The 24683-nt window shown below is 42.9% G+C and overlaps 1 protein-coding gene across 4 annotated transcripts in view; it reads left to right on the forward strand.

Annotated features, from left to right (window-relative positions):
• REXO5 (RNA exonuclease 5) overlaps positions 1–24683 on the forward strand; it is a 1375618-nt gene that overhangs the window by 113945 nt on the left and 1236990 nt on the right. For all 4 annotated transcript variants that reach the window (XM_069647648.1, XM_069647652.1, XM_069647650.1 and 1 more), the window contains exon 2: positions 3611–3778. In XM_069647648.1, coding sequence (XP_069503749.1) covers positions 3635–3778 — 144 coding nt within the window. In that variant the 5' untranslated portion in view covers positions 3611–3634. The remainder of the gene's footprint in view (positions 1–3610; positions 3779–24683) is intronic.

The following is a 24683-nucleotide window of genomic DNA, read 5'->3' on the forward strand; positions in this document are numbered from 1 at the left end:
CTACTTCTTTTGGACTTTTGACGAGTAACCTTATTTTTAGTTGGTTAGGTAGGGAATTACCTCAGTAGCGGTTGGGCTAGATAGGCGTTTTTCTTATTAGTTAAACACCCTTGAACATGTCACATCTTAGTCTGACTCCTTCTTCTGGTTCACCACAGTATGTATCTTAAGAGCGTTTGTGGTAGGAGCCTGTATATCGTAGGTGCATGTGGCATAGGGGCATGCGAGAGCACATGTCTTCCATCCACATGTTATCAGCAGTAACCGCATGCGTAGTAGGTGCGTGTGTCATAGATGAACATGTATGATAGGAGTGTGTGTTGCAGGAGCGCTTGTTATAGCAGCACGGTTCGTAGGAGCAATGTTATCTGAGTGAGTGTCATTCGAGTGAGGGTCATTCGTGTCAGTGTCATTCGGGTGTGTCCTATGGGTGTGTCATATGGGTGTGTCATAGGTTCATGTGTCGTAGGTGCACACTCTTTGTACAGTTGATATGAAAAGTGTACATTTATTCCATCACTTTAAAATTGACATCAAAGTCAACTGAGACTTGCCTTTAATGTGAGTTTTTAGGAGATGTTAATTGTATAATGTGCGTATTATAAAACTCATATGCTCTGTGTGCATGAAAAAGGAATATTAATTGTGTGCATGCGTCATATAGATACATTTTCAATCCTTAATATCTCAAAATTGGCCAACTCGATTTTTCAATTTCTTTTAGTGCACCAATTCTAGCTAAAACGTCAGCACCTGCAAAAAAGTACAGAAATCGAAGCCCCCAATTTTGAGATATTTGGGCCGAACCCCCATGTTAAACGTTGGTCAAAAGCAATCAAAGAAAACATTTTTTGAACTATGAGGGCCTTAATGTAGAAATCTGACATCTTGTATGCTCAGCCCGCTGCTTCGAAATATTACTCTGGAATAGTTTCAGATTGATTCATGCAAGCGTTCAAAAGTTGCTTTCACCACTGAAGAGTGAAGTTTGATATTTTGTAATGGAAAGGCAGGGGGCAAATATTCAAGTTGCAAGCTACTAGCCAGCCATAAAATAATCACTTGCCACCTGAAGTTCTATACATACACGAAGCACACCATTTCGTACTCGCCAAAAGTTCAATATAACTAGCCAGTGGCGAGTGCAAATTGTGCACCCTGAGGAAGGGAATTGCTTGCTTGTTGTGGGGCTGTAAACCACTCCATCAATATGTATGGGGAAAGGATTTGATTTTGCAGATGAATCATAAAGACGTGATAGAGATTCAAGAACGCTTATAAAATAAGATCCCTCACCCCTTTGTGACTTTACGACCAATCCATCAATTCAGATCTTTCAGAAATTACCCTGCATAGTGTTAATCAGAAAGCCTATTAATTCCTGGTCTGGAATTTCACTTTACTCGACTCTTCAGCCGGTCTGGGAAGCAAAGTAAGTGGAGGAACTCTCACTCAAGGGTGAACATAAAACATGTTTGAGATTGGGAGTGAAATGCTCTGTGGTAGTTCATCACAGGAGGATGGAAGACCAGCACTCTTCCGAATCCGCAGAGGTCGGTGAAAGCTGATTGACTACTGCCACAGGAATTTCGGCACTGGCATGTGGACTCCAATTCATGGCATTCTTTGTAGTGTGGGAGTGCAGGCTGGTAATGGGGCCGTTCACCTGTGGCAAAGATGCAGCTCTCCCTATGTGACGGGCTGCACAGTGGGTGGTGGGGCCAGCTCACTTAGTGATAGCAACCCAGAATGTACATCCCTCAAGCCTAGTAAATTCAAGAGGCGCAGGTCACAGTTGTGATGGGAGATTTGAAAGGGAGTAGGTTTTATTAAACTCGGTTAAGAGTTAGTTTGCAGGCGATCCATAAATAACGCAAAAGAGGTTCGGAGTGAAGCTTGCTGCCCCTTTATAAATGGGTGTTGTGGAGACCCTGCTTCTTTCTCTTAAGTGCATTGGATCCCTGGAATGGGAAGAGACCGGATGAACCCAGGTAACCAAATCAAAGATGGTACTAATCTAAGGTGTCACCGCTATGTTGCCCATCCCCCCTAGTGTTCCCCTTGTAGCTGAACAGGGATGTTTATAAAGTGGCGAGTTCTGTAAGGCTGCAGCTTCTCATGGAACATGCATGCTGGGCTGGAAGAACCCAATGGCCCTAACAATAAAATGCTGGGTGGGTGCAGTGAACCTGAGCATGGGGCAGCGTCTGGCTTACTGCACCATACTGCAGAGGACCCATTGGTCCCCACTGCAAAAGACAGACAATAAGCATGGAGTGCACCCATAATCTTGAACAATCTTTCCAAGTAAATTTGCTCAATCCCTAAATTAACTTCTTCCACGAGCCCTTAAGACCCTTCCTTTTGCTAAACACTTTAAAAAATGGTATTACAATTACTGTACGACTTGGTGGCTCTATTCCTGATGCTTCTTGTTAGGCACGCTGGTGTCCCTGTGTTGAGTCACATAGTATATAAAACATTGGGGGGTCTGCTGGTAGAGAGTTTCCCAGACCCCCGTGCCTCTGTTTTGCATAGTATTTAAATCTGTTATACTTAGAAGTAAGGAAATATCTTTGGGATCTTTTTTCCCTTGCCTTGAAGGGGCTGGAGGGAGTACTAATGTGAGAGTGCTCCGTTTATGGGCTGAACCTATCCTCACACATAGTCGTTGGTCTGTAGCATGTAAAGGCAGAATAAACACATTGATTCAAGGGGCAAACTGTTCACAAGACCAAACGAAGGAGTGAGACATGCCACATGGAAGAAACTGATGATTAAGAGAAAGGAAACAAACGGAGCAAAAAGAAGGGAGGCCGATATGGAGTGATGCTAAACGCACAATTGCAGCAAGCTGTTGAAGAGAAAGTATGGAAAGGTAACTTTTTAAAAATGTTATTCGTAGCTAGGATCAGGATCAAGGATGGCTTATCACAGAATCTCAGCGTAAGGTGCTACCATGAGAGATAAGTGTGTTGCTGCTTGCACCACCAGGACACTACTTTTATTTTTTTTAAATCTAATTCTCAAGGAAGGGGCATATTATAGATCACAACACTTACAAGACACAATCAAACCTTTCCTGTGGAGATTTAAAAGATGATGCTATTCTTCTGGATAATTTGTTGGACATCTGTTGGTCTTGTCTCCACTGAGGCGAGGCTGGACACGCAAAGAGCCGTTTCTAAAACCATTTGTCGAAGGATTTCTTCTCGAAGCAGTAAATCCATGTAGAAGTCCTGAAGCTGATGCAAGCTTTACTCAACCTTCTATTGACTCAGCAGAAGCCTTGTGTCATAAAGCTGTGCAGTGACGTCATTTTCTATTCGGCAACATCCGTACTTTTTATATAGCTAAATGGAAGGTCAGCCCTCTTTATGTTTGTGGCAAATATACGCACCACACATAGATTCCTAGGCTGTCTTCTGTTCCACCACTTACACACTGGATTGCCCCCTTCCTGTTCTGGCAGGATGACTGATCAGTGCCACCGGTGTGGACAAGCATCTCTGCTCGCATGAAACGATGTACTGGGAGTAGAGCCGCCATTGCAAGCGTTTGGACTGTCCCCATGATTAATCGGTCAATATGTCGGCCTTTTGTTTTCTAGATTTGATCGGTACTGACTTTGAAGATGGATAAGGACACACCCCGGAGTTACTTGAAAAGGCAGAGTGAGGTTGTGAAAAGCCAAAACGAATCCTGGAGTAAAAAGCGGAAACAAGAAGGCGACATTGACAAAAATGAGACTGCCTGTCGAAATCATCATGACACAAAGGTAGGGGGTTTGGCAACCTCAATTGGCGGTGAAACAGTATTTCTCGCCGTGTCTCGCTATTTCACTTGTGCAGTGAGTGATCTGTTGTCTAACTGCAGTTGTCTGTCAGTAAATCTTGAAATATATTTTAAGCTAATTATACGAAAAGGGCTTTTCAGCACTCAATGTACCTCACCTATCTTTTATCCTGCTGGGCTGACTGTTTTTTCTAATGGGTTATACCTACAAGCCGGAACTGTTGCATTAGAGTACATGGAGAAATGGCATATGTGGAGGGACAGAAAAACTTGAATGTTTGGTTTCTTGCCTACTCATTGACAGACCATGGCTATGCTAATCCCTATGGCCGTTTTCACCCAGTTCCTGCCCGGCCCGCCCAAAATACAATAAACTCTTTGAGCTCGCTTTGATCAAGCCTTACCATCAAACTTTGAAATCGAAGTGCCTGCCAGCGCTTTTTCAAAGTAGTCTACTGAGGGTTAATGACTTAATTGGAGTTATAAACCCGCTACTGGTGTAATATTTCATTTTTTAACAATGAAGCCACTCGATTTATAAGCACTATTATAAGCACCTTCACTGAAGTCCTGTGAAAAACAAGAATTAACAAAGCCAACTCTTTTTATTTGTGTATACGTATTAGGCATTTGCCAAGCACTGCTAGTATATGCCCACATACACGCACGATTTTGCATCTGCTACCATCAATGGCCAGTTAATGCCACTGCAGCAGTGCCTTGCAAGTGCCTTTCCCATGCCCCCACACATGCCCAAACTGTTGGCCCTGCCAACGCTTCTTTTATGAGGTGTGGTATTTGGTGTTTTTTTATTTTAGTTTAATTGATTTTAATAACCAAACATCGCTAAATGTGTAACCTTTCAAATGAAGTATGAACCATAACTAGTATTAGAAATGTTTGCCAGAATTGATATGACATGCAGTCTGTATTCACATGTGGTGGTGGAAGGGCCGTCTGCGCTCCAAAGTCTCTGTTATCATGGGGGGGAAGTCGCAACTAAGTTCTGTGCTCCTGCCTGGCAACAGTCTCCTTTCTTTTGCATCAACTAGAAAAGCTTTTTCTCTGCCTCACTAATAGCAACCGGATCCAGGCAGCTATTTTACTGGTACCTTTGCACCTAGATTATGTCAGTGGAGTATGCCTAAGTGTACCAAAAACCTCAGACTGTAAAATGTACCAACACGATTTCTTACAAGAAGTCCTTTCGTGTCCACATAGCTCGCACTAAAGAAACGAATTAATCAAGGTACTGCACGTTGCTCATCAAACACTACATAACCTGGGGCCGTCTTTTCTTTAAGGTAATCTTGCAACATACAATTGTCTGGACTCTTAGAAGTAGTTCACACAACCTGGCTAGTACTCTGAGGGGTTCAGGGCAGAAGACGGATCTTCTGAGTCCCGTCGCATTAGGAATTCGAAGCCACAGGGCCTTGGGAACATCGAGCCACATTACCCCCTGTGCTGGGGTTTGAGTAACTGTTTTTTAAATCGATAGTATAGCCACCATACTCGTACCTGTGAGATAAGCGCAGATTCAAGCAGCATGAGGCCAAAGTGTTGGTAATAGATAGCACACTATACAAATGACCATATCTTACCGTTTTATTCGTCTACTAATTGTCCAGTTACCGAATGGTGAAAGGATAGTTCCGGGACTTTTTTTTTATTGTCCCTACGGGTCGGCCATGTGTTTGTAAGCATAAATCGGTAGATCGTAGGAAACTTTCCTATGGACCTTACCCGACTTTTCGCCCATTATCGCACTCGAAATCAGCCTCCATTTTGTGATAATCCTATCATTCCGCCGCATCGACCTGGCTCACCTGCCTTTGCGGCACTAAATCAAATCCCCCGCCCCTGAGCCTGACATCAGCAGACGCGTACTGCCCATTTCAAGCACGTCTCGTGTCAACAATCGCTGCGCCTCAGCTATTGACGTGTTGCCATGGAAATGGCAGGACGCCTCTTTCCCCAATAAGTATAAACAGACCGTTTCACAACATACAGCAGCAGATTTTCGATTCCATTCCTCTCTCTGTGTTACTTTGAGTATTCTGTGACTCGTTTCAGTGCTCTGGTCAGCTACCTTCGCCGCTTGTAGCCCGTGTGAACACCTGTACCATCTCTGTAAATTATTTTACTATCTTTACCGCACAATGGCCACAATAATGCCGTATATGTACGAGCCCGAGTACACCGAGGAGGAACTACTGGAAAGGCAAGCACGCGAAAACGATGGGGATTCGGACGGCAGTTGGGAGGACCAGTCAACGGATGAAGAGCCTGGACCATGTCGCATGGACGGCGTCTCCACCTGGTGCACGTGCAATCGGTGCGAGCTAATGCCAACTGAGGGGGAGAACTGCTGCTGCCGTGAAAATTCCGGGTGCTTGGCCTACATTTCGGAAAGCGAGCAAAGTCAGCAGGAAGGCGAGCAAAGTCCGCAATGCATCACCGAGCTGCCAGAGTTCAGGGAAGCCTGCCTCTCACGGACAGTGTTGAGGATGATGATGGTGCTTATGCACGAACTTCGTGGCACTGTTCGTCCGCGTAATCCGAGTAACGAGTAAGTATACTCTGTTTGTGATGTCAGTGATGCCACCACTATTTCATGGTCGTCTCCCACATATAAAATTACATTTACATATCATTCGAACGCATGTAAATTGGTTCCATATAGTGCATTTTCTAGATATAATTTTTTTCTAAGAAAAATGACATGTGTTACCTGAATCGACATTGATAAGAAAGTTTGGTCAGTTTAATACAGTTTGCATCTTTTTTTTTCACAGGTGGTACAGGCTGGTGGCCTATCGTTGCTTCACTTGGTGGCTTCACGGGAGGCTCGGACACCGCGTTCGGAGAGTAATACCTGCCTGTGCGGTACTTGCCATTAGACAACATTTCCCCAGTGACAGTGGACAATACCGCGGATTTTCCCTCGATGTGCTGCAACCTCAACTTTACAATGTGTAATGTTTATTATTTATGTTTAATTAAAATCTAAAATAAAGCCCAACATATATTTTAACAATGGTTGTTTTGATTTTTTAAATGAATCTAGTGTATATTCTCCTGGGAGGGTGAGGTATTTATAAACTCACCCCCCTGCCTTCCATGTAGTAGATCCTGCAGCCATCCTCTTACATTCAGTTAGATGGCCTCTCCTTGGTGAGGCCCTGCGGCAAACGGGTCTTGTCTGCACGACCACCGCCCCGATCCACCCCCCGCCCTATCAAAGGCAGTTCGCACCGGGGTACTTGCGCTGCTGGCAAGTGGAGCTGTCAGGGAGCGATAAAGGCCAAGAGGTGCCAAAGACCATGTACACTTCAAAGTGGTCTATAGAGCATGGGTTGTTGTTCCCATGTCTACCTCCAGACCCCCTGTCTCCTGCCAAGCATCCCCCCTCACGCTGGACGGCCCCCTGCAATCCACATAAGTGTGTCTCCATTCACGAGTCTTCCTGTGTCTTGTCTGCACGACCACCGCCCCGATCCACCCCCCGCCTTATCAAAGGCAGTTCGCACCGGGGTACTTGCGCTGCTGGCAAGTGGAGCTGTCAGGGAGCGATAAAGGCCAAGAGGTGCCAAAGACCATGTACACTTCAAAGTGGTCTATAGAGCATGGGTTGTTGTTCCCATGTCTACCTCCAGACCCCGTGTCTCCTGCCAAGCATCCCCCCTCACGCTGGACGGCCCCCTGCAATCCACATAAGTGTGTCTCCATTCACAAGTCTTCCTGTGTCTTGTCTGCACGACCACCGCCCCGATCCACCCCCCGCCTTATCAAAGGCAGTTCGCACCGGGGTACTTGCGCTGCTGGCAAGTGGAGCTGTCAGGGAGCGATAAAGGCCAAGAGGTGCCAAAGACCATGTACACTTCAAAGTGGTCTATAGAGCATGGGTTTGTTGTTCCCATGTCTACCTCCAGACCCCGTGTCTCCTGCCAAGCATCCCCCCTCACGCTGTACGGCCCCCTGCAGACCGCATAATGCCACGACATATACACGTCATTCATTCACAAACACACCCCTGTTTCGAATTCTTTATAACCCACTTCATATTTCTAATGAGAACTTCTTTGCGCTTTGCTAGTCAACCCGTGAAGGTGCTGGTTATCTGCTCTTCGTCTCTGTGAACTTCCGTGACCACTTTGAGCAAACTCGTCAGTTTGCAACCTGTGAACTGCTCCCTGTTCTACGACAAGAAACTACTCTGATCCCTGCATCTAACTGTTTGTTCGTCAAGGTAAGTCCATGTACCATAATCATTTTGCGTCCAATTTTTTAATTTATATCTATTTGCTAGTAGTCATCAAATTGCATCCATGTTTTCTTTTCGTTCACGACAGTACATGCAAGGAACTAGTCACATGTTCTGAGTTTAGTCAAATTACTTTTTCTATTTTTTGAAAGTTATTGAAATACTTATCCGCATGTGAATAACGTGTATAGTTCCAAGAACCAAAACGGACCTTGCATTGAACCTTTTATGTGTCATTTAATGTTTTAACACATTGGTATTCATAGAGAATTGTTGATCTTAACTTTTCAGAACTTTCCATAATGCCTGCCTGTTCCATTGGCGGTTGCCCTTCGAAGACCCATAACAAATCTGAAGGTACTATAATGCATGTTTTCCCTAAGACAATAGATCAGATAAGAGAATGGGTCCGATATTGCGGATATCCAGCCTCTGAGCTAGAAAGTAGAGTCCTAGAAGTCTTTGCGGACAAGAGGGGTGATCGATACCGCATCTGCAGCAGGCACTTTAGCCCAGACATGTACTCCACATCATTGCTAATAAAGAAGAAAACACCGCGAGCGAGGCGAAAATTGCTCTCAAACGCTATTCCCACTCTATTCGTCCACATCCCTCCACTGGTGAGTCAAGTTTACGTATTTAGCTCTCGGCCTTGCGGTAGTGTGTAGCATTAGCTAACAATAATTTCCCCATTTATGTATCCACTCAATATGAAGGCGGAAGATTCTCCATCCGTGTCGTTATTGCAGTCATCAGCCACTTCAAGCGCCTATCGGGTAATCTTACTTAGCTATTCTGACACTGACTTGTTTTAGGCATGTAAATCAATAGTTTTAATTGATCGTGTAATTATTTTACCTAATGGTACACCACAGTACTCGTCCTCTAGTCTTTGTTTTCAGTTATAATTATTGTTATCCAAAATAATGCAAGTACTGTCTTTCAAGGAGATGCTGAGGAGTCCAACGCATTGACGACAACCGTAGATGTCACTCAGATGCTCGAGGTACGTTTCCGGACAGTTCCATCGATGGAGATCATCAGATCTTGCATTCTTGTAGCGTGATTGTTACACACAATGTTTCTTTCGTTTTTAGCCATTGGTATGTCCTTCTGTCGTCGCCCTCCTATGTGTCTTCTTTTTTCAATATTGTGTTCATTACTAATGTAAGTCCTATGTTTCAGGGAGTCGATGGAGCATTAGTCCAAGAAGAAGGGGGAGCATGCAGTTACGGGTCGGCGCAACAGCTTGCAGAAGTGTGCACCGCAGTTACAGCGTCCCTTGATGTTCTTATGCATTTCGAGGTATGGATACTGACAGATCAATCATGCGAGATCAAATGACGTGATTACATCCGCTATACTTCCTTCTTTATTAACGCAAGTACTATGTTTCAGGGAGCTGACGGAGCTTCTTCAACAAGAACATCACCCCTAGTAGTTGATGCAGATCTCTGGGTGGTGACACTTCCAACGATGGAGCAAATCGAATCATATTTAGATATCCATTATTTATTTTAGACAACTGATCATTTGTGCAGGTCTATTTAGATGAGCCGTTGACGCCTGCAGAAAGTTTATGTTCTTTTAAACAAAATAGAAAACCATACTAATGCAATTACTGTGTTTCAGGGAGTTGCTGAAGCGTCATCTTCAATAATATCATCAATGGAAGTCTATGCGGAGCCCGAGGTATGGATCTTGACAGTTCAATCTAACTAGATCAACAATGCGTGAACTATTGTCGTTTGAATGTTCTACACAATGCGTTCATTCGTGTTTTGCTATTGAGATGTACGTATGGGTATTGGTCCCCAAGTACATTTTGTGTTTTCAATATTATTATACATACTAATGAAAGTTCTATGTTTCAGGGAGTCGATGGAGCCTCAGTGAGTGATGGATGTGCTTATCATGAAAATATAGTCGTTGCAGCGCGAGAGGAAGTGGAGACATGCACACACGAGTCGGAGCAACAGCGTCCAGATGTTGAAGTTCGAGGAAAGAAAGTTTCAAAGAAAAGAAAGCAAAAGAAGGTTAGTGTCCTGTTCACTATATTATGTTGTCTTTCACTGTCAATAGTTCAATACTGTAAGTTGTGTTTAAACTGAACATCCCTTTTCTAATCTGTCCTCTAGTTGCGAGTGGGTGTAAGAACTAGATCTACACAGACAGTGAAGCGAACGAGAGATGTTGCTTGTCAAACCTTTTGGCAGGGACTTGAGACTGGAGATGCATCGTGCCAATGGGAAGAATATGAAGTGATTGACAACGGAGCTATACCACCACCAGCCATTGATAGTGAATGTCCTCCTGGTAGTTTGGATGCAGTCGGAGATCAATTCACAGAATCCACACCCGCAAAAAATAAGAGCGCGCGAAAGTTGAAGACATTGTTTTTTTCTCCCATCTCCGGACAAGGAACAGATGTTGCAATGGAAGAGAATGAAGTGGACGACAATGAAACACCATCAATATCACTCAGCATAGCGGAAGACGATATCAGAGATTGTACCTTTCATGCGAGTGACATGTCCTCAACGTTACAGGCCGAACCAGCTGGGATGCAGAGTGACAGTATAAGGAAAGAGGCCAAATTCATTGTATTCGATAGCTGTTTGATGGATATTATTATGATGATGAAATGTGGGCATTGGGTTGGTGGGGAAGTATGTGGGGAGCCATTGATTAATGTGACTCGTGCAATTCGAGGCACTAACCTTAAAATACATGCCACCTGTACACAATATCATCCGTTCGCATGGTCTGCACAACCCATGCTGGGGCAACTGCCAGCAGGCAATCTACTTTGTGCAGCGGCCGCACTTTTTAGTGGTTCAAGTTTTAAAAAGTTACAGTATTTCTTTCAGTTTGTGGGAATCCATTTCATTGCGAAAAGTCAGTTCTACAAATACCAAACCGATTATCTATTTCCAGCCATCAGCGAAGCTTGGAGAATGGAAAAAATGTCAATGGAAAGTACATTCGCGGGCAAACGCTTCAGGCTAGCCGGTGATGGACAGTGCGACAGCCCAGGATTTTCAGCCAAGTACTGCACCTACCACTTTCAGGACATGGAAAGTAAGAAAATTGTGAGTTCGGTGGTCGTGCAGGTGTCACAAAGTACATCCTCAGTGGCCATGGAGAAAGTTGGCTTTGTAGCATCATTGCAAGAACTACAATCGCGGGGAATGGTGATCGACCTGATAGCCACGGACAGACACGTTTCAATTGCCAAGACAATGAGAGAACAGTACAAAAATATAAATCACCAATTTGACGTTTGGCATCTTGCAAAATCAATCAATAAAAAATTGTCGGCTGCAGGTAAAAAAAAAGAATTGCAAGGTATTTCACAGTGGTCCAAGTCAATCAGCAACCATCTTTGGTGGAGCTCAAAAACATGTGAAGGGTCGTTGGAAATTCTACTGGAAAAATGGCGGTCAGTAATGTTGCACTGTAGCAACGTACATCGATGGTCGACAAATGAACATTTCCACAAATGTGAACATGGCCATTTGTCCACAGAGGAGGCACGGAAGAAGAAGTGGTTGATTCCTTCATCACCCACTCACAAGGCCATTGAAAAGATTGTATTTGATAAAACTATAACAAGAGATTTGAGGGGACTCACGGAATTCTGCCACACAGGAGATTTGGAGGTGTTCCACAATATGTGCCTAAAGTACAGGCCCAAAAGATTGCATTTTGGCATGGAAGGCATGATAAATCGGACTCTTCTAGCGGTCTTGGCACATAACCATAATGTTGGCCGTCAACAAAGTAGGACGACCGGAACTTTAGGGACGCTTCGCTACAATAAGGCCTTCACTAAAAGAAGTAAACAATGGGTGATCAAACCAGTGTTTGAGGATATGCAATATGAGTTTATTGAGAGACTTATCGTAGATGTCCTCGATAGGCACATACATGGAGTGGTGAACGAACCTTTGCAGGGGACAACTGCATTGCCACCCAACATTGCCTCTGTTCCATGTCCACCTAAAGCAGAGCTCATTGAGAAATACACATCACGGTTTAAATGATTGTAATTTGATTGTCTGTTCTCTCGAGTCTCCTCATGTTGCAGGCCCATTGCAATTAAACCAAACAGTAATATAAATCATTTTTACAAAAATTATAGAATGTTTCCGTATTACAAACACATGGCCGACCCATAGGGACAATAAAAAAAAAGGCACGCAGACAAGATGTCCCTAAAACTAACTGCAGCTAACTAGAAATGTGTGCTCGCTCAAAGTGAAGGTCAGCTGCTTTGATGTTTTGCTCGGGTGGCGGAACGGCCCACGACCCAATATAAGGTTCTATTGTGATTTGACCTTGACAGGCCGGGACCATCCTGAAAGACTAAGAAAAGATAATGAATAAAATTTCAGAAACGAAACGATGAGCCACGTTCATTAGAAGAAGTAACGTCGGCAAAGAAGGAGTGGTGTTTCGGGTCTGCCCTACACAGAGACACAATGGAAAATGCAAATATAATGTAAGTAACTTTTGATGAGTTTATACCGCAATGTCATTACTATACAGTGGCTTTAAAGACGGGTTCAGTTGTACTTGTTCGTTCTATGTGGCATATTGTTTTCTACCGCGCACTATCTTGAGGAGAAACATCTGCTTTTACTGAAGCACCTCAAAACCTTCCTCTTTGCTTCTGCTTTCTCTCTCCCTCTCCCCTGCTACAACTGGTCCACTGTCTGCGACCTCGGTCCTGGGCCCTTCCACTCTCCACCTGCACTGCCTCCCTGTCAACCCCTGCACTGGGGGACTGTCTCAGTATCCTACAGCCCCCCCTTCCCAGCACTTGTTCTGCACTTACCTTGCACTTGCCACCAGCTGGCCCTATTTATTTATTATTTTATGCTACTTACCTTGTACTCCACTCCCCCCCCCCCCTCCATGCCTCGCCACGCCTTTAAACACTTGTGTACACCCAGTAGCGCTGTCCTCGCTATGAAATGAATAATTTTAATAAGGATCTGATGGTGAGACTAATTTCATTTTTTATGTTTTTAGGTACATCATTCACTACTGTCTGTGTCACGAGTACCAGACACCGGCGGACGGCTTCTACAGCCGCCAGTTGCTTCTCCGCGTGAACAACGTTACCACCCTGACCATTTTATGGGACGATCGCCAAGTACAAGTATGCCCTTACGCGGTACTAACGGTTAGATGCAACATACCTACCGTTGTGGTGGCCTAGTGCCTCGTTGTTGGAACAGCCATGCGATTATCAGTGCGACCGAAGAGCTTATTTTTATCGTAAACCAACACCCTGTGTACTGCACACGAACATCGCTTCCCTCAAGACGAACTAATTTGGATCGAGAGCAAAGAAAAATGCAAATCGCTGAATATTCTCTAAACATTTGATGTCCAATAAACGTACTTTGCCAAATGTACAATCTTGCCGTTTGCTTTTAAACCACGGTTTCACATTCCGAATTGTGGTGCTGTATTGTGAGATGCTCTAAGACCCTGTGTACAGCAAAGGACCATCGCGTTCCTCAATACGAACTTTTTGGAACATGAGCAAATAAAAATGCAAATCGCTGAATATTCTCTAAACATTTGATGTCAAATAAATGTACTTTACCACATTTACAATCTTGCGGTTTGATTTCAAAGTACAGTTTCATATTCCGAATTGTGGTGCGCTGTATTGTGAGCTGATCTGTGTTGATTTCCGGGGTCTGTGTGGAGTCGCGTAGAAGACGCCTGGGCGCGTTTGCCTACGCAGCACAGTCACGTCACGGATAGGGGCGGGGAATATGAATGTTTTGATAAAGTCTGTTTCAGGGGCGGGGGATTTGATTTAGTGCCGCAAAGGCAGGTGAGCCAGGTCGATGCGGCGGAATGATAGGATTATCACAAAATGGAGGCTGATTTCGAGTGCGATAATGGGCGAAAAGTCGGGTAAGGTCCATAGGAAAGTTTCCTACGATCTACCGATTTATGCTTACAAACACATGGCCGACCCGTAGGGACAATAAAAAAAAGTCCCGGAACTATCCTTGAAGGCATTTCTCCTTCAGCAAACCGCAAACTCATCTCTAGAAGTTGACACCATCAGAACAACGTGACCCTTACATTTTCTGAATTGTCCTAGAACTCTAGGTCAGGGATGTTCAAGTCTAGTCCTCAAGGATCCCAACCATACCAATTTTTCAGGATTACCCATTACTATGTAAAGAATTCCCATTGGCATTCACTTTATTCAAATGGTTCTACAATGTTTGATCAAAGTAAATTACATTGTGGTAATTTACTTCACTGAAGTGTCCTTACAGTCTTTTCCTTTTTCTCAGTTCTTTTAATTGAGGGGGGCACCCCATACCACCCCCACCCCCATGTCCCTCAACATATAAACCTTTTTTTACTACCACATGGTCATTTCCGTGAAGTAAATTACCACAATCTAATTTATTTTGGTGGAATAAAAGTGTGCTATTCCAATGTATTATTAGCTGTGGTTATCCTTAACATATCAAGTGTAGGTGGGACTTGGACCATATATGGAGGCACCCTACTTGAAGTAAGGACTCCCAATACTTAGTTGCAGTGAGAACGCTTCTTTATTTCATAAAGTAAGACAGGATCTTCATAACGGGCCCCACCACATCAATGCTTCCTCTCTCACTCTGATCTGCTTTCTAAGTGCTTTTCTCAGAACCTCCTTAATACCTTCATTCTACATTCCATCCTATCCTAATACATTCTACTTTTGGACGCTAGTCCCAACATGAAACTAAGAACTCTACATATCCTCCTCCCCCTGATTTGAACAATAACAAACCCAGAACTTTTATACAACAGTAGGACTATAAATAGTACATGAAATAAATAACGGGTATAATAAAAAATAATGGTGTAATACATTTCTAAAATTACAAATACACAACAGTTACAGACAATACAAGATTCACATTCTTGTACATGAATAGGTATAACTTGCCCATACTTATTTGTACATCATGAATTCCTTAAATTTGCCTGGCAACCTGCGCACTCTAGTACTTTTCTTCATTCCAGCAGGAATAACAAAAACATCAGACCTAGTATTCTGATCCACCTCCACATTTCCATTGGCATTCACACCTCCTTTGGCACTGTTGCTTTGTACCCTTAAAGGGTAATCCCGGTGATCCCGTTCTCCCACAATAACATTCTTATGTTCTTTTACCTTTTCTCTCAACAATTTGAAAACTCTATTGAAATTTCACACCGTTCCACCTTCTACTCTGACTGCACCCTTAAGAAACTCGATAACTCTTACCGGTTTGTGATATTTGGACATCCCTTTTCTACTCGTTCCTCCCTTCCTCGCTCTCAACACATCTCCAACACAAAAACTCTCCCTTTTCCATGCAATGTTACCCTTAAACTTAATATCATGATATTCTTTATATTTCTGCTGACTTGCCCCAATCTTGTTAGCCACAAAATACTTGTCTACCACTGGTAATCCTATAACACCATTCAACCAAGATGGGCACAATTTACTGTTCGGTTCTCTGCCTCTCATCAACCTAAATGGAGAAACACCTGTAGTACTATTATGCAGTGTTATCCTCATACTCAAATGATTAATGCTGTGGGATAGATCTGCTTTGAGTGTGCTTGTTAACACTCACAGTTTAGTATGTTACATCTAATTAGTCCAAAAATTAGAATAAAAGGAAAAGGGTGGCAGTGAGTAAACTCCTTCCCTCAAATTTCCCACAAAATTTGAGATAGTTGAACAAATGAAATTGAGGTTTGGGAAGGTATCTCATGCTCAACACCCATAGAGTTCCAAAGACTCCACTAATATATGGTAAATTCCACTAATTGGACCAAAATGATGATAAAATTAGATGTTTATTCTTCAGATGTAGACAGCCGACACGTGTTTCGACTACTGGTAATTTTCAAGGCTGTTATCAGTAAGCACATTGCATACACATAAAAGTAAAAAATGTTTACAATCTTGTACATGGTAGCATATTAATCACATAGCAATATGCATAAGATAAAAATTCAAAAGAAACACGGTTTTTGCCAATGATTGCATATAGAAAACCATACCAGTTGTTGTCACAGGTCAGAGACAAAGCAATCGAATCAGATGAGGAAAAATGTTTTTTGTTGTTGCAAGAGAGGTAAAGAAAATACATGGAGGACGTAGATTAGAATGTATGCTCTATCATTTTGGTCATGGTTTTAAAATGGGTGACTTAACTACTTACAATTTTGTGAGAATCACACCTCATGCACTGTAGTATTCGAGAAAGGCCACATGAAACCATCATATCTGGCCCAAATTTCTTTTTCGGGTGAAATCCCCAAATATAATCAATAACCCCAGCATGTGAAGCCCAATAGCCCCAAATGCGGTGAAGTGTTGGAGTTTAAATCATTATCATTATACCACTCTCTAATTAGTGCCCATGGAACTGAGACATTTCTTCAGAACCATTAGATTACGTGTTTTCTTTAAGGAGCATGATAAGATAGAAGGAGACACTGATACAGGTCTCCATCCACCATCCAGTTTTACACCTACCGACAATCGGACACCACAGGATCTGATTACCTTCGAGGATTTCAAGAGATTGGGTAAAAGGAATTACCCCAGACGACAGAACTTAACCAAAAAGGAAAGGATCGCTTTCAAACAACTGGCTGAAAATCGAGACATCGTAATTAAACCTGCGGACAAAGGAGGGGGCATTGTCGTGATGACCAATTAACAATACTCCTCAATGGTCGTGGACCTCCTAAGAGACCAGACCAGTTACCGCTTGCTTAAAAAGGACCCTACCACTGAGATCAAAAGGGAGATCGCCAAAATGGTCGCTTTTGCGGCTGACCGCAAATGGATCTCAACTAAAGAAGCATCTTTCCTGACTACCTCCCAAGAGCGTACTCCATGTTTATACGCTCTCCCAAAAATCCACAAGGATGCACAGAAACCCCCAGGACGACCCATTGTATCGGGTTGTGGGTCAATACTGGAACCAATCTGTAGATTTATTATTGGTTTCTTAAACCCATTAGCATCAAAAACAAAGCATATATTTACGTGACAAAACCCACAACCTCCAGATTTTTGAAGGCCTCCCGTTTGAAACTACATCTCAATATTTAGTGACTATGGATATTAAATCACTTTATACATCCATCCCCCAACAAGCAGCCATAGATTGTTTCTATGAACATCTCACACGCAGTAATACCCAATCTCGAGTGTCATCAGAATTTATCATAGAACTCATCACCCTGGCTCTATGCAAAAACTTCTTTTCCTTCAACAAACAGTTCTTCTTACAAACTAAAGGGACAGTGATGGGCGCTACCTTTGCCCCGAGCCTGGCCATTCTATTCCTGGCCACTTTCGAGGATAAATATGTGTATAATGCAGCTAACCCATGGATAGCCCACATCCACGAATGGCGCAGATATATCGACGAGGTCATTTTCCTGTGGTCTGGGGATGAAACATCATTTCAAACCTTTTTAGTTTGGCTCAATACTTGTGATGAAAATATTCAATTTACTGTGGAATATGACCGCCAAACTATCCACTTCCTAGACCTTCAAATATCCTCGATGGAAGGCAAACTTGCATGTAATCTATATAGGAAACCGACAGATCGGAATACCCTTCTGCATTTCAAAAGTGACCATCACAAACATGTCCAACAAAACCTCCCGTACGGCCAGTTCCTGCGTGTTAGAACAAACTGCACATCACTATCAGACTTATACACCAATCAAATTATCTGGCTGACAGACTGAAGCAGAGGGGCTACCCTAAAAAACTGGTTTCCAATGCTCAAAAAAGAGCAAGATTCACCAACCGGGACACCCTCCTGGAATCTGAATCATCACAGGGAGAGGAGGCACCAAACAGGATTACATGTGTTACCACACATGGCCAATCTCCTTTCAAATTAAAAAGATGATTCAAAAGTATTGGCCGATAGTAAGACTACAACTACTGGAAGAACAACCACCGAGATTTGCTTCTAAAAGAGCTCAGAACATCAAAGAGCACCTAGTACACTCCATGTACATACGGGATTCCCTGAGTACTGGACTTTGGAATTTATGCAAGACAACTGGGCACTACCCCTGCGGGTCATGCTCAGTATGCAAATTCACGAAGAAAATTAAGACATTTCCCATCAAAGGGAGGGAATGGACCCTCAAGTACCACACAAACTGCAAGAGCAGTCAGGTGGTCTACTGTATCCAATGCCCATGTGGCTACCGATACATAGGCCAAACAATGCGCAAGGTGGGAACCCGGATCTCAGAACACCGATCCAGGATCCGGTGTAAACACCTTACGTCACCAATGGTAACGCATTACTTAGAGACTCGCCATACACCTGATGACCTCTTATGGTGGGTTTTGGAGAAAGTGGACTCGGGCCCTAACGTTCAGACCAGACTACTCAACCTAGAGAGCAGGTGGATCCACAGATTAAATACTTATGACCATGGCCTCAATGAGCTACACTACCCCCAGCTCTAACAATTATTTGGGGAGCTCATGTCCAGACCAAAATCCATGCACGTGCCCATGCAGGCACCCCCTGTGCCAAACCCCCACAAACAAAAATTCCCCCCACCCCCAACAACCACCCTACCTGTATGGGGGGGAAGATTTGAGAATCACGTGACCCTGCAGTCTCTACATACTCTGCTGATTCAGTTGCTCACCTTACCCAATTGCATTTTCTGCAACAGGGAAAACAGAGCTCACATCCATATCTATACAAGATATGGGATGATGGCCGTATGCGACATATTTATGCCGCCTATATTTGCTCAGAAGACAGGACAGTACTTGCATCCATTCCCCAGCCACCACAAAAACCTCCCCCTTTCTTCCCCCGCCCACCTTCCTCTTTCTATTACTGCCTCGCTGTGCTCCAATATGTTTCCTGACACAGCAGTAGCTAGCCACGCCCCCCTTTAGCCAGCATCAGCGTCGGTAACCTAGCTACCAGACCACTCTCCCGCCCTGCACTGACTAGCAGGGAGAGCAGATCTGGCAGCTCAGGGTGACGCTGCAACCCGGTGCGGCCGCCACTAACCTGCACACTGCGAACGCTGAGATCCGCTTCCAGCGTCCTAACAGCAAGCACAGTTTCTGCTCGCCAGCCGTCTCCGTTTCCCGACGGCTTCGGTCATAGCCCTGCCAAGAACCGACAAAGCAGCCTCGACTCACACGAGCTGCAGTGCGTCTTTACAGGTAAAAACACGCTTGTCTAAGGTAGCAATCCAACTAATGGACCCTCCTATTGATACTGCACACCATTCATCAATGCAGGTTATCTTATCACCAAAAACCCCCCTCCCCTCTCCTTTTTTGTCCCACTCTTTCCCTCCCTTCCCCTGGTCTTCTCCTTTCCTCACCCCTCTTCCTTCCACCCTCCCTTCTCGACTTTTCATTTTCCTTTCTTTTTTCCTCCCTCCTTTTTCCCCGACCTTCTTTTTCCCTACCCCCATTGTTTCTCCTCTTCTTTCTCCCCCCCCTCTCGCTTCTCTCCCCCTCTTATCCCAATTTCCCCTTCTTCCTTTTCTTCCCGTTCCCATCTACCCCCCCCCCTACCGCCCAAACCCCTACCCCCACCCTTTCTTTCCACCCCCTCACCCGTCTACCTTCAATCCGGGAGAGACTCCGGATCAAAAACACCTCCTGGCACCACCTCCGGATGACCAGTACCCTGTGGCTGGTTTCCTCCTGCACGCAATCTCCAATCTTGGGTTTTGCCGACATTGAGCACACGGCTCAATCATCCACAGGTCAAGATAACACCTGGCATATAGGTGAGTACCACACAGGCAAACCCTTTTCAGCTGCCATGCATGCCGCAGCACAACCCTTGCAGTGCCTCTCAAGAGTACTGACACACCTTTCACTTCGTTTTTTTGTGTGTCCTGTTATCTTGACTGGCCCCTGATCCAGCTGTGCGGATATTAACAACAGCGGCGCATACACCCAGGAGCACGGTTTCCTCCAGTCCACACCTGGGATGATTATAACCCTTTGACCACCAAGGTAACCAAGCACCACAGTACGCAGACTTAGCCAACCACATGGCACTGAATCGGTGAGGGACTGAGGCACTGGCTTTTGGGAACACCAGGATAGGATATTTGCACTTCCTTCCTATCTTTTTTCATCGGTGATTTGGGCAGTCACGGTTGAAAGTGTAATCCAAATGCTTTACCAACTAAATATGCTGTTATAGTGGAGACTCTCTTTATTTACTTTCTTTTTCCCTTTCTTCCGATTAGAAAAATCTCACTACTAACCTCTGGGATATCCCCAAAACAGGCATTGATTGCCAATCTCAAGGCATTTCTCAAGTTTCCATCTCACCAGGGGTTTTCTCTTCTTTTTTCTTTTTAGAACTTGATCATCATTGCCCTGATGAAGGCGGAATACTTCATTTTTCCAAAACTCTTTTGGTTCCAAACCACCGAAACGCAAAAAAAGTGAGGGGAGTGTGGGTGGTTGAAAGTAACCCACACACAGATTGTTTTTCCCTTCTTTTCTGAACTTATTCCCCCACTGCGTAGGCAAACTTAAGCCTCAGAAAACGAAGCCACATCCGAGGAAGAACAAAATACCATTAGGACTTTGTTGGCATTTTCAACTTAGACCTCTATTGGGAGCAACAAAGTGACACTCCCTAACCTAATCTGGACAAATTATTGTTTAGCCTAATGATTTGCTCGTAGCACTATGTTAGGACAGGAATGACTCTGTCTCACTTTTGCTGCTATCACGACTCTACATCTTTTCTTCGCTACTTTGGCTTATCATTCAATTTTCCTTCTATGCATGCTTCCCCTTCTACCCCACACCACCGCCCAGATTTGAAACCTACAGGTCATATGATTAAGGAATATGAATGTATAAGGTGTGTGTTTTTCTTCAATTGCTCTTTATTTTTGTTTTTTCTGTGTATGCCTTCAAGGATAAACGATTTTCTGTTCTATGTTTTATGCTGTTAATATAAAACTATTTTGTACCTTTTTACATAGACTGTGTGTCTTTTTTCTTACTTCAGGTTTCCCACCTATTTAGCTAATAGGACTAGATGTGATATTCAGTGCAGCATTTATTGCAACAATTTTGGGTTAACAAAGGGTAGGTTACGGAATAATATTTACCCACCCAGTTTCTCAAAAATACAAACCCATGGCACAGCAACACTTTACTTTATGATTTATAGTGCCCATAAATAGTCTGTATTGACCATGAAAGTAATCAATGGTGGTTAAAAGATTTACTATATATGTGTGACGTCATCATGATGGTGAGGGTTAATTGAATAGGCTTACCGTATACGAAAATCGAATAAATGATGAGGTCGCTTGATAAAATCACTACTTTGCCTCTTTGACTATGATCCGTGATTAATTAACGGTAAATTGTGCATTTCCTTTTCTGAAAACTCTTTCAAAAGGATAAATTCCACATTAGCCATTTCGATGAGAACCCACCAACAGTTAAAATTATCAATGTCCAGAGTTAGTCTCACCTGTATCACATATCCCCTGCACTAGGAATCATATATCCAATTATGAAATGCGAAGAAAACCCTTTGATGGTTGTCTCTAAATCGAAATTCTGGAAATGGTGTAACCTAAACAGAATTAGATGCAAAAATGTGTCAATATTGATACACAATGTTAAAGATTCCAGTTCTATAAGATCAGTATCCTATTTGCATTTCCATAAAGAAAAAGACATACTTCCAAGTTAAATTTCTATTCTACTGCGTATAGTTTCAAAATGTATTCGAGTATCCAATTGCGGTTTCAAATATAGAATGATTATTAGTAAAAGTGGAACTCAGCCCCCCCTAGAGTTGAGAATACTATCTGCATCATACTTCGTAATGCTGTATTTCGGAAAAGTAATATATTTCAGAGTTTCTCTACTTACTAATAAGAGCCCATTTCTCAAAGAAGGGATCAATCCCTCTGAAGAAAGCTTTTGGCTGATCCCTCTGCATCCTATGAGACATGTTACTATGCTGAAGAGTTTTTTTAAATTCACATTGAGTACTAATGTATTTATATTTAATGATCATTATTACGTACAAGCCAAGGGGGTTGCCATGGGTGCCAAATTTGCTCCCTCTTTGGCAAATTTGTTTATGTCCCAGTTTGAGGAATTACACATCTACAATCAGGAGAATTTTAGAACTAATCTCATTGCATGTAGACACTTTATTGACAATGTTGTGATTTTATGGAAGGGGACACTGGATTCATTTGATACTTTTGTTCAGCATATCAACCCTAATAACTTTGGTATTAACTTTACAGGCTCAGCTAGCCCGGTTTCTATTGATTTTCTGAACTTGCAAATCTTTGTTTAAGATGGCTTGCTAAAAACCAAAACCTATCGCAAGCCAAAAGAGGTAAATTCTGTATTTGCTCACAGCAGGCACCATCGTGATGACGTCGCACCTACATATTAAATCTTTTATCCACCATTGATTACTTTCATGGTCAATACAGACTATTTATGGGCACTAATTAGAGAGTGGTATAATGATGTATAAAACCAACACTTCGCAGCATTTGGGGCTATTGGGCTTCACATGCTGGGGTTATTGATTATATTCGGGGATTTCACCCGAAAACATTTTTGGGCCCGGAATGATGGTTTTGCGTGACCTTTCTCGAATACTACGGTGCATGAGGTGTGATTCTCACAAAATTGTAAGTAGTTAATACACCCATTTTAAAACCGTGACCAACATTCTAATCTACGGCCTCCATGTATTTTCTTTACCTCTCTTGCAACAACAAAAAACATTTTTCTTCATCTCTGACCTGACCTGTGACAACAACTGGTATGGTTTTCTGTATGTAATGATTGGCAAAACCTGTGTTTCTTTTGAATTTATTTCTTATGCATATCGCTATGTGATTAATATGCTACCATGTACATGATTGCAAACATTTGTTACTTTTATGTGTGTGTAATGTGCTTACTGATAACAGCCTTGAAAACGACCAGTGGTCGAAACACGTGTCGGCTGGCTACATCTGAAGAATAAACATCTAATTTTATCATCATTTTGGTCTAATTAATGGAACTCTTTGGAACTCTATGGGTGTTGAGCGTGAGCTACCTTCCCAAACCTCAATTTCATTTATCCTCATAATCCACAATAAATCCCGCAAATTTTCCCTTGAATCAAGTCCATTAGCCAGTGCTAACTGAGCACCATCACCAATCACTTTATGTAATCTTTCTACCATCCCTTTACTTTCTGGATGATACACAGATGAATATTTCCACTGAAAACCCATGTTATCAACATACCACATTTCCCTTCTGCGAATTGTGGACCATTATCACTCATAATCACACTCAGCACTCCTTCTATTCTAAATATCTTCTCTAAAAACTTGATTACCTTTTTCGCCATAACACAATCCATAGCTGCAACCATAGGCGATTTTGTATATCTGTCCACTAACAGGAATATATTACCACATCCCAACTCTTCACGAGGACTCAACACATCTATAGCCAACTCCATCCATGGCCCATCCAGAACTGGAATAGTAGTTAAAGGTGGTCCCTTAGTAACCATATTCTTATCACAATTATTATGAGCTGCACAGAAGTGTAAAATTCTCTTTACCTGTGTGTCCATATCCGGCCACCAAAACTTCTCTCTTATCTTCCTCTTAGTTATAGATAATCCAGGATGACCTCCATGAGCCAACTTTATAATTTCCTCCTTTAAAACTTCTGGTGGTATCATCTTGCTAACCCTCATAACTAAATCACCTTCAATAATTCATCTCTAACTACAAAATAGCCTTTGAATTCCTCCTCAATTTTCTCAGGTCCACCATCCACAATGCATTTTATTACTTGACTCAAAATGTTGTCTTCTGTACATTCTTCTCTCCATTTTTCTTTACTCACTGCTTTAAGTACACCACACACTTGCACATCTGATTCTCTCTCGAGCACTTCACACACTTGCTCATCCCATTCATTTTCTTATTCTGCCACCATACTTTCTCTTTCTGTGCTCTCCTCACAAGGCATTCTGGACAACAAATCTGCAATACAATTCCTTTTCCCTAGAAAGTGCTCTTATCTCACAAATATACGCCATTCATTTTAGACTTAACCTGGCAATCCTTGGTGTGGCTTTAGACAAAGGTTTGTGTTCAGTTTTGATTTTGATTTTCTCTCCCCACACATATTGCCTGAAATGGTCTACTCCCCAACATCATGCTAGCAATTCCCTTTCAATCACAGAATATCGTGCTTCAGTGTCACTTCTAGTTCTAGAAGCAAACATTATAATATTTTCTCTTTCTCCATCAGTTTGAGATCAAACAGCACCCAATCCTTTGCCACTGGCATCCTCTGTGATTTATAGATTTCCTTCCTGGTACGAAACCACTTAATAAGGTGTATCAAGAATACAATTTTTCACTGTGTCTTCTACACACTTCTCATATTCACTATTCCAATTAAATTTCACATTTTTTTTCATCCTCTCTCAATGGTTGGGTTGTTTCCACAAAATGTTCTACACATTTATTG

The sequence above is a fragment of the Ambystoma mexicanum genome, chromosome 2q (genome assembly GCF_040938575.1).
Source record: "Ambystoma mexicanum isolate Mex_15411 chromosome 2q, UKY_AmexF1_1, whole genome shotgun sequence".
In the NCBI taxonomy this organism is placed as follows: Eukaryota; Metazoa; Chordata; class Amphibia; order Caudata; family Ambystomatidae; genus Ambystoma; species Ambystoma mexicanum.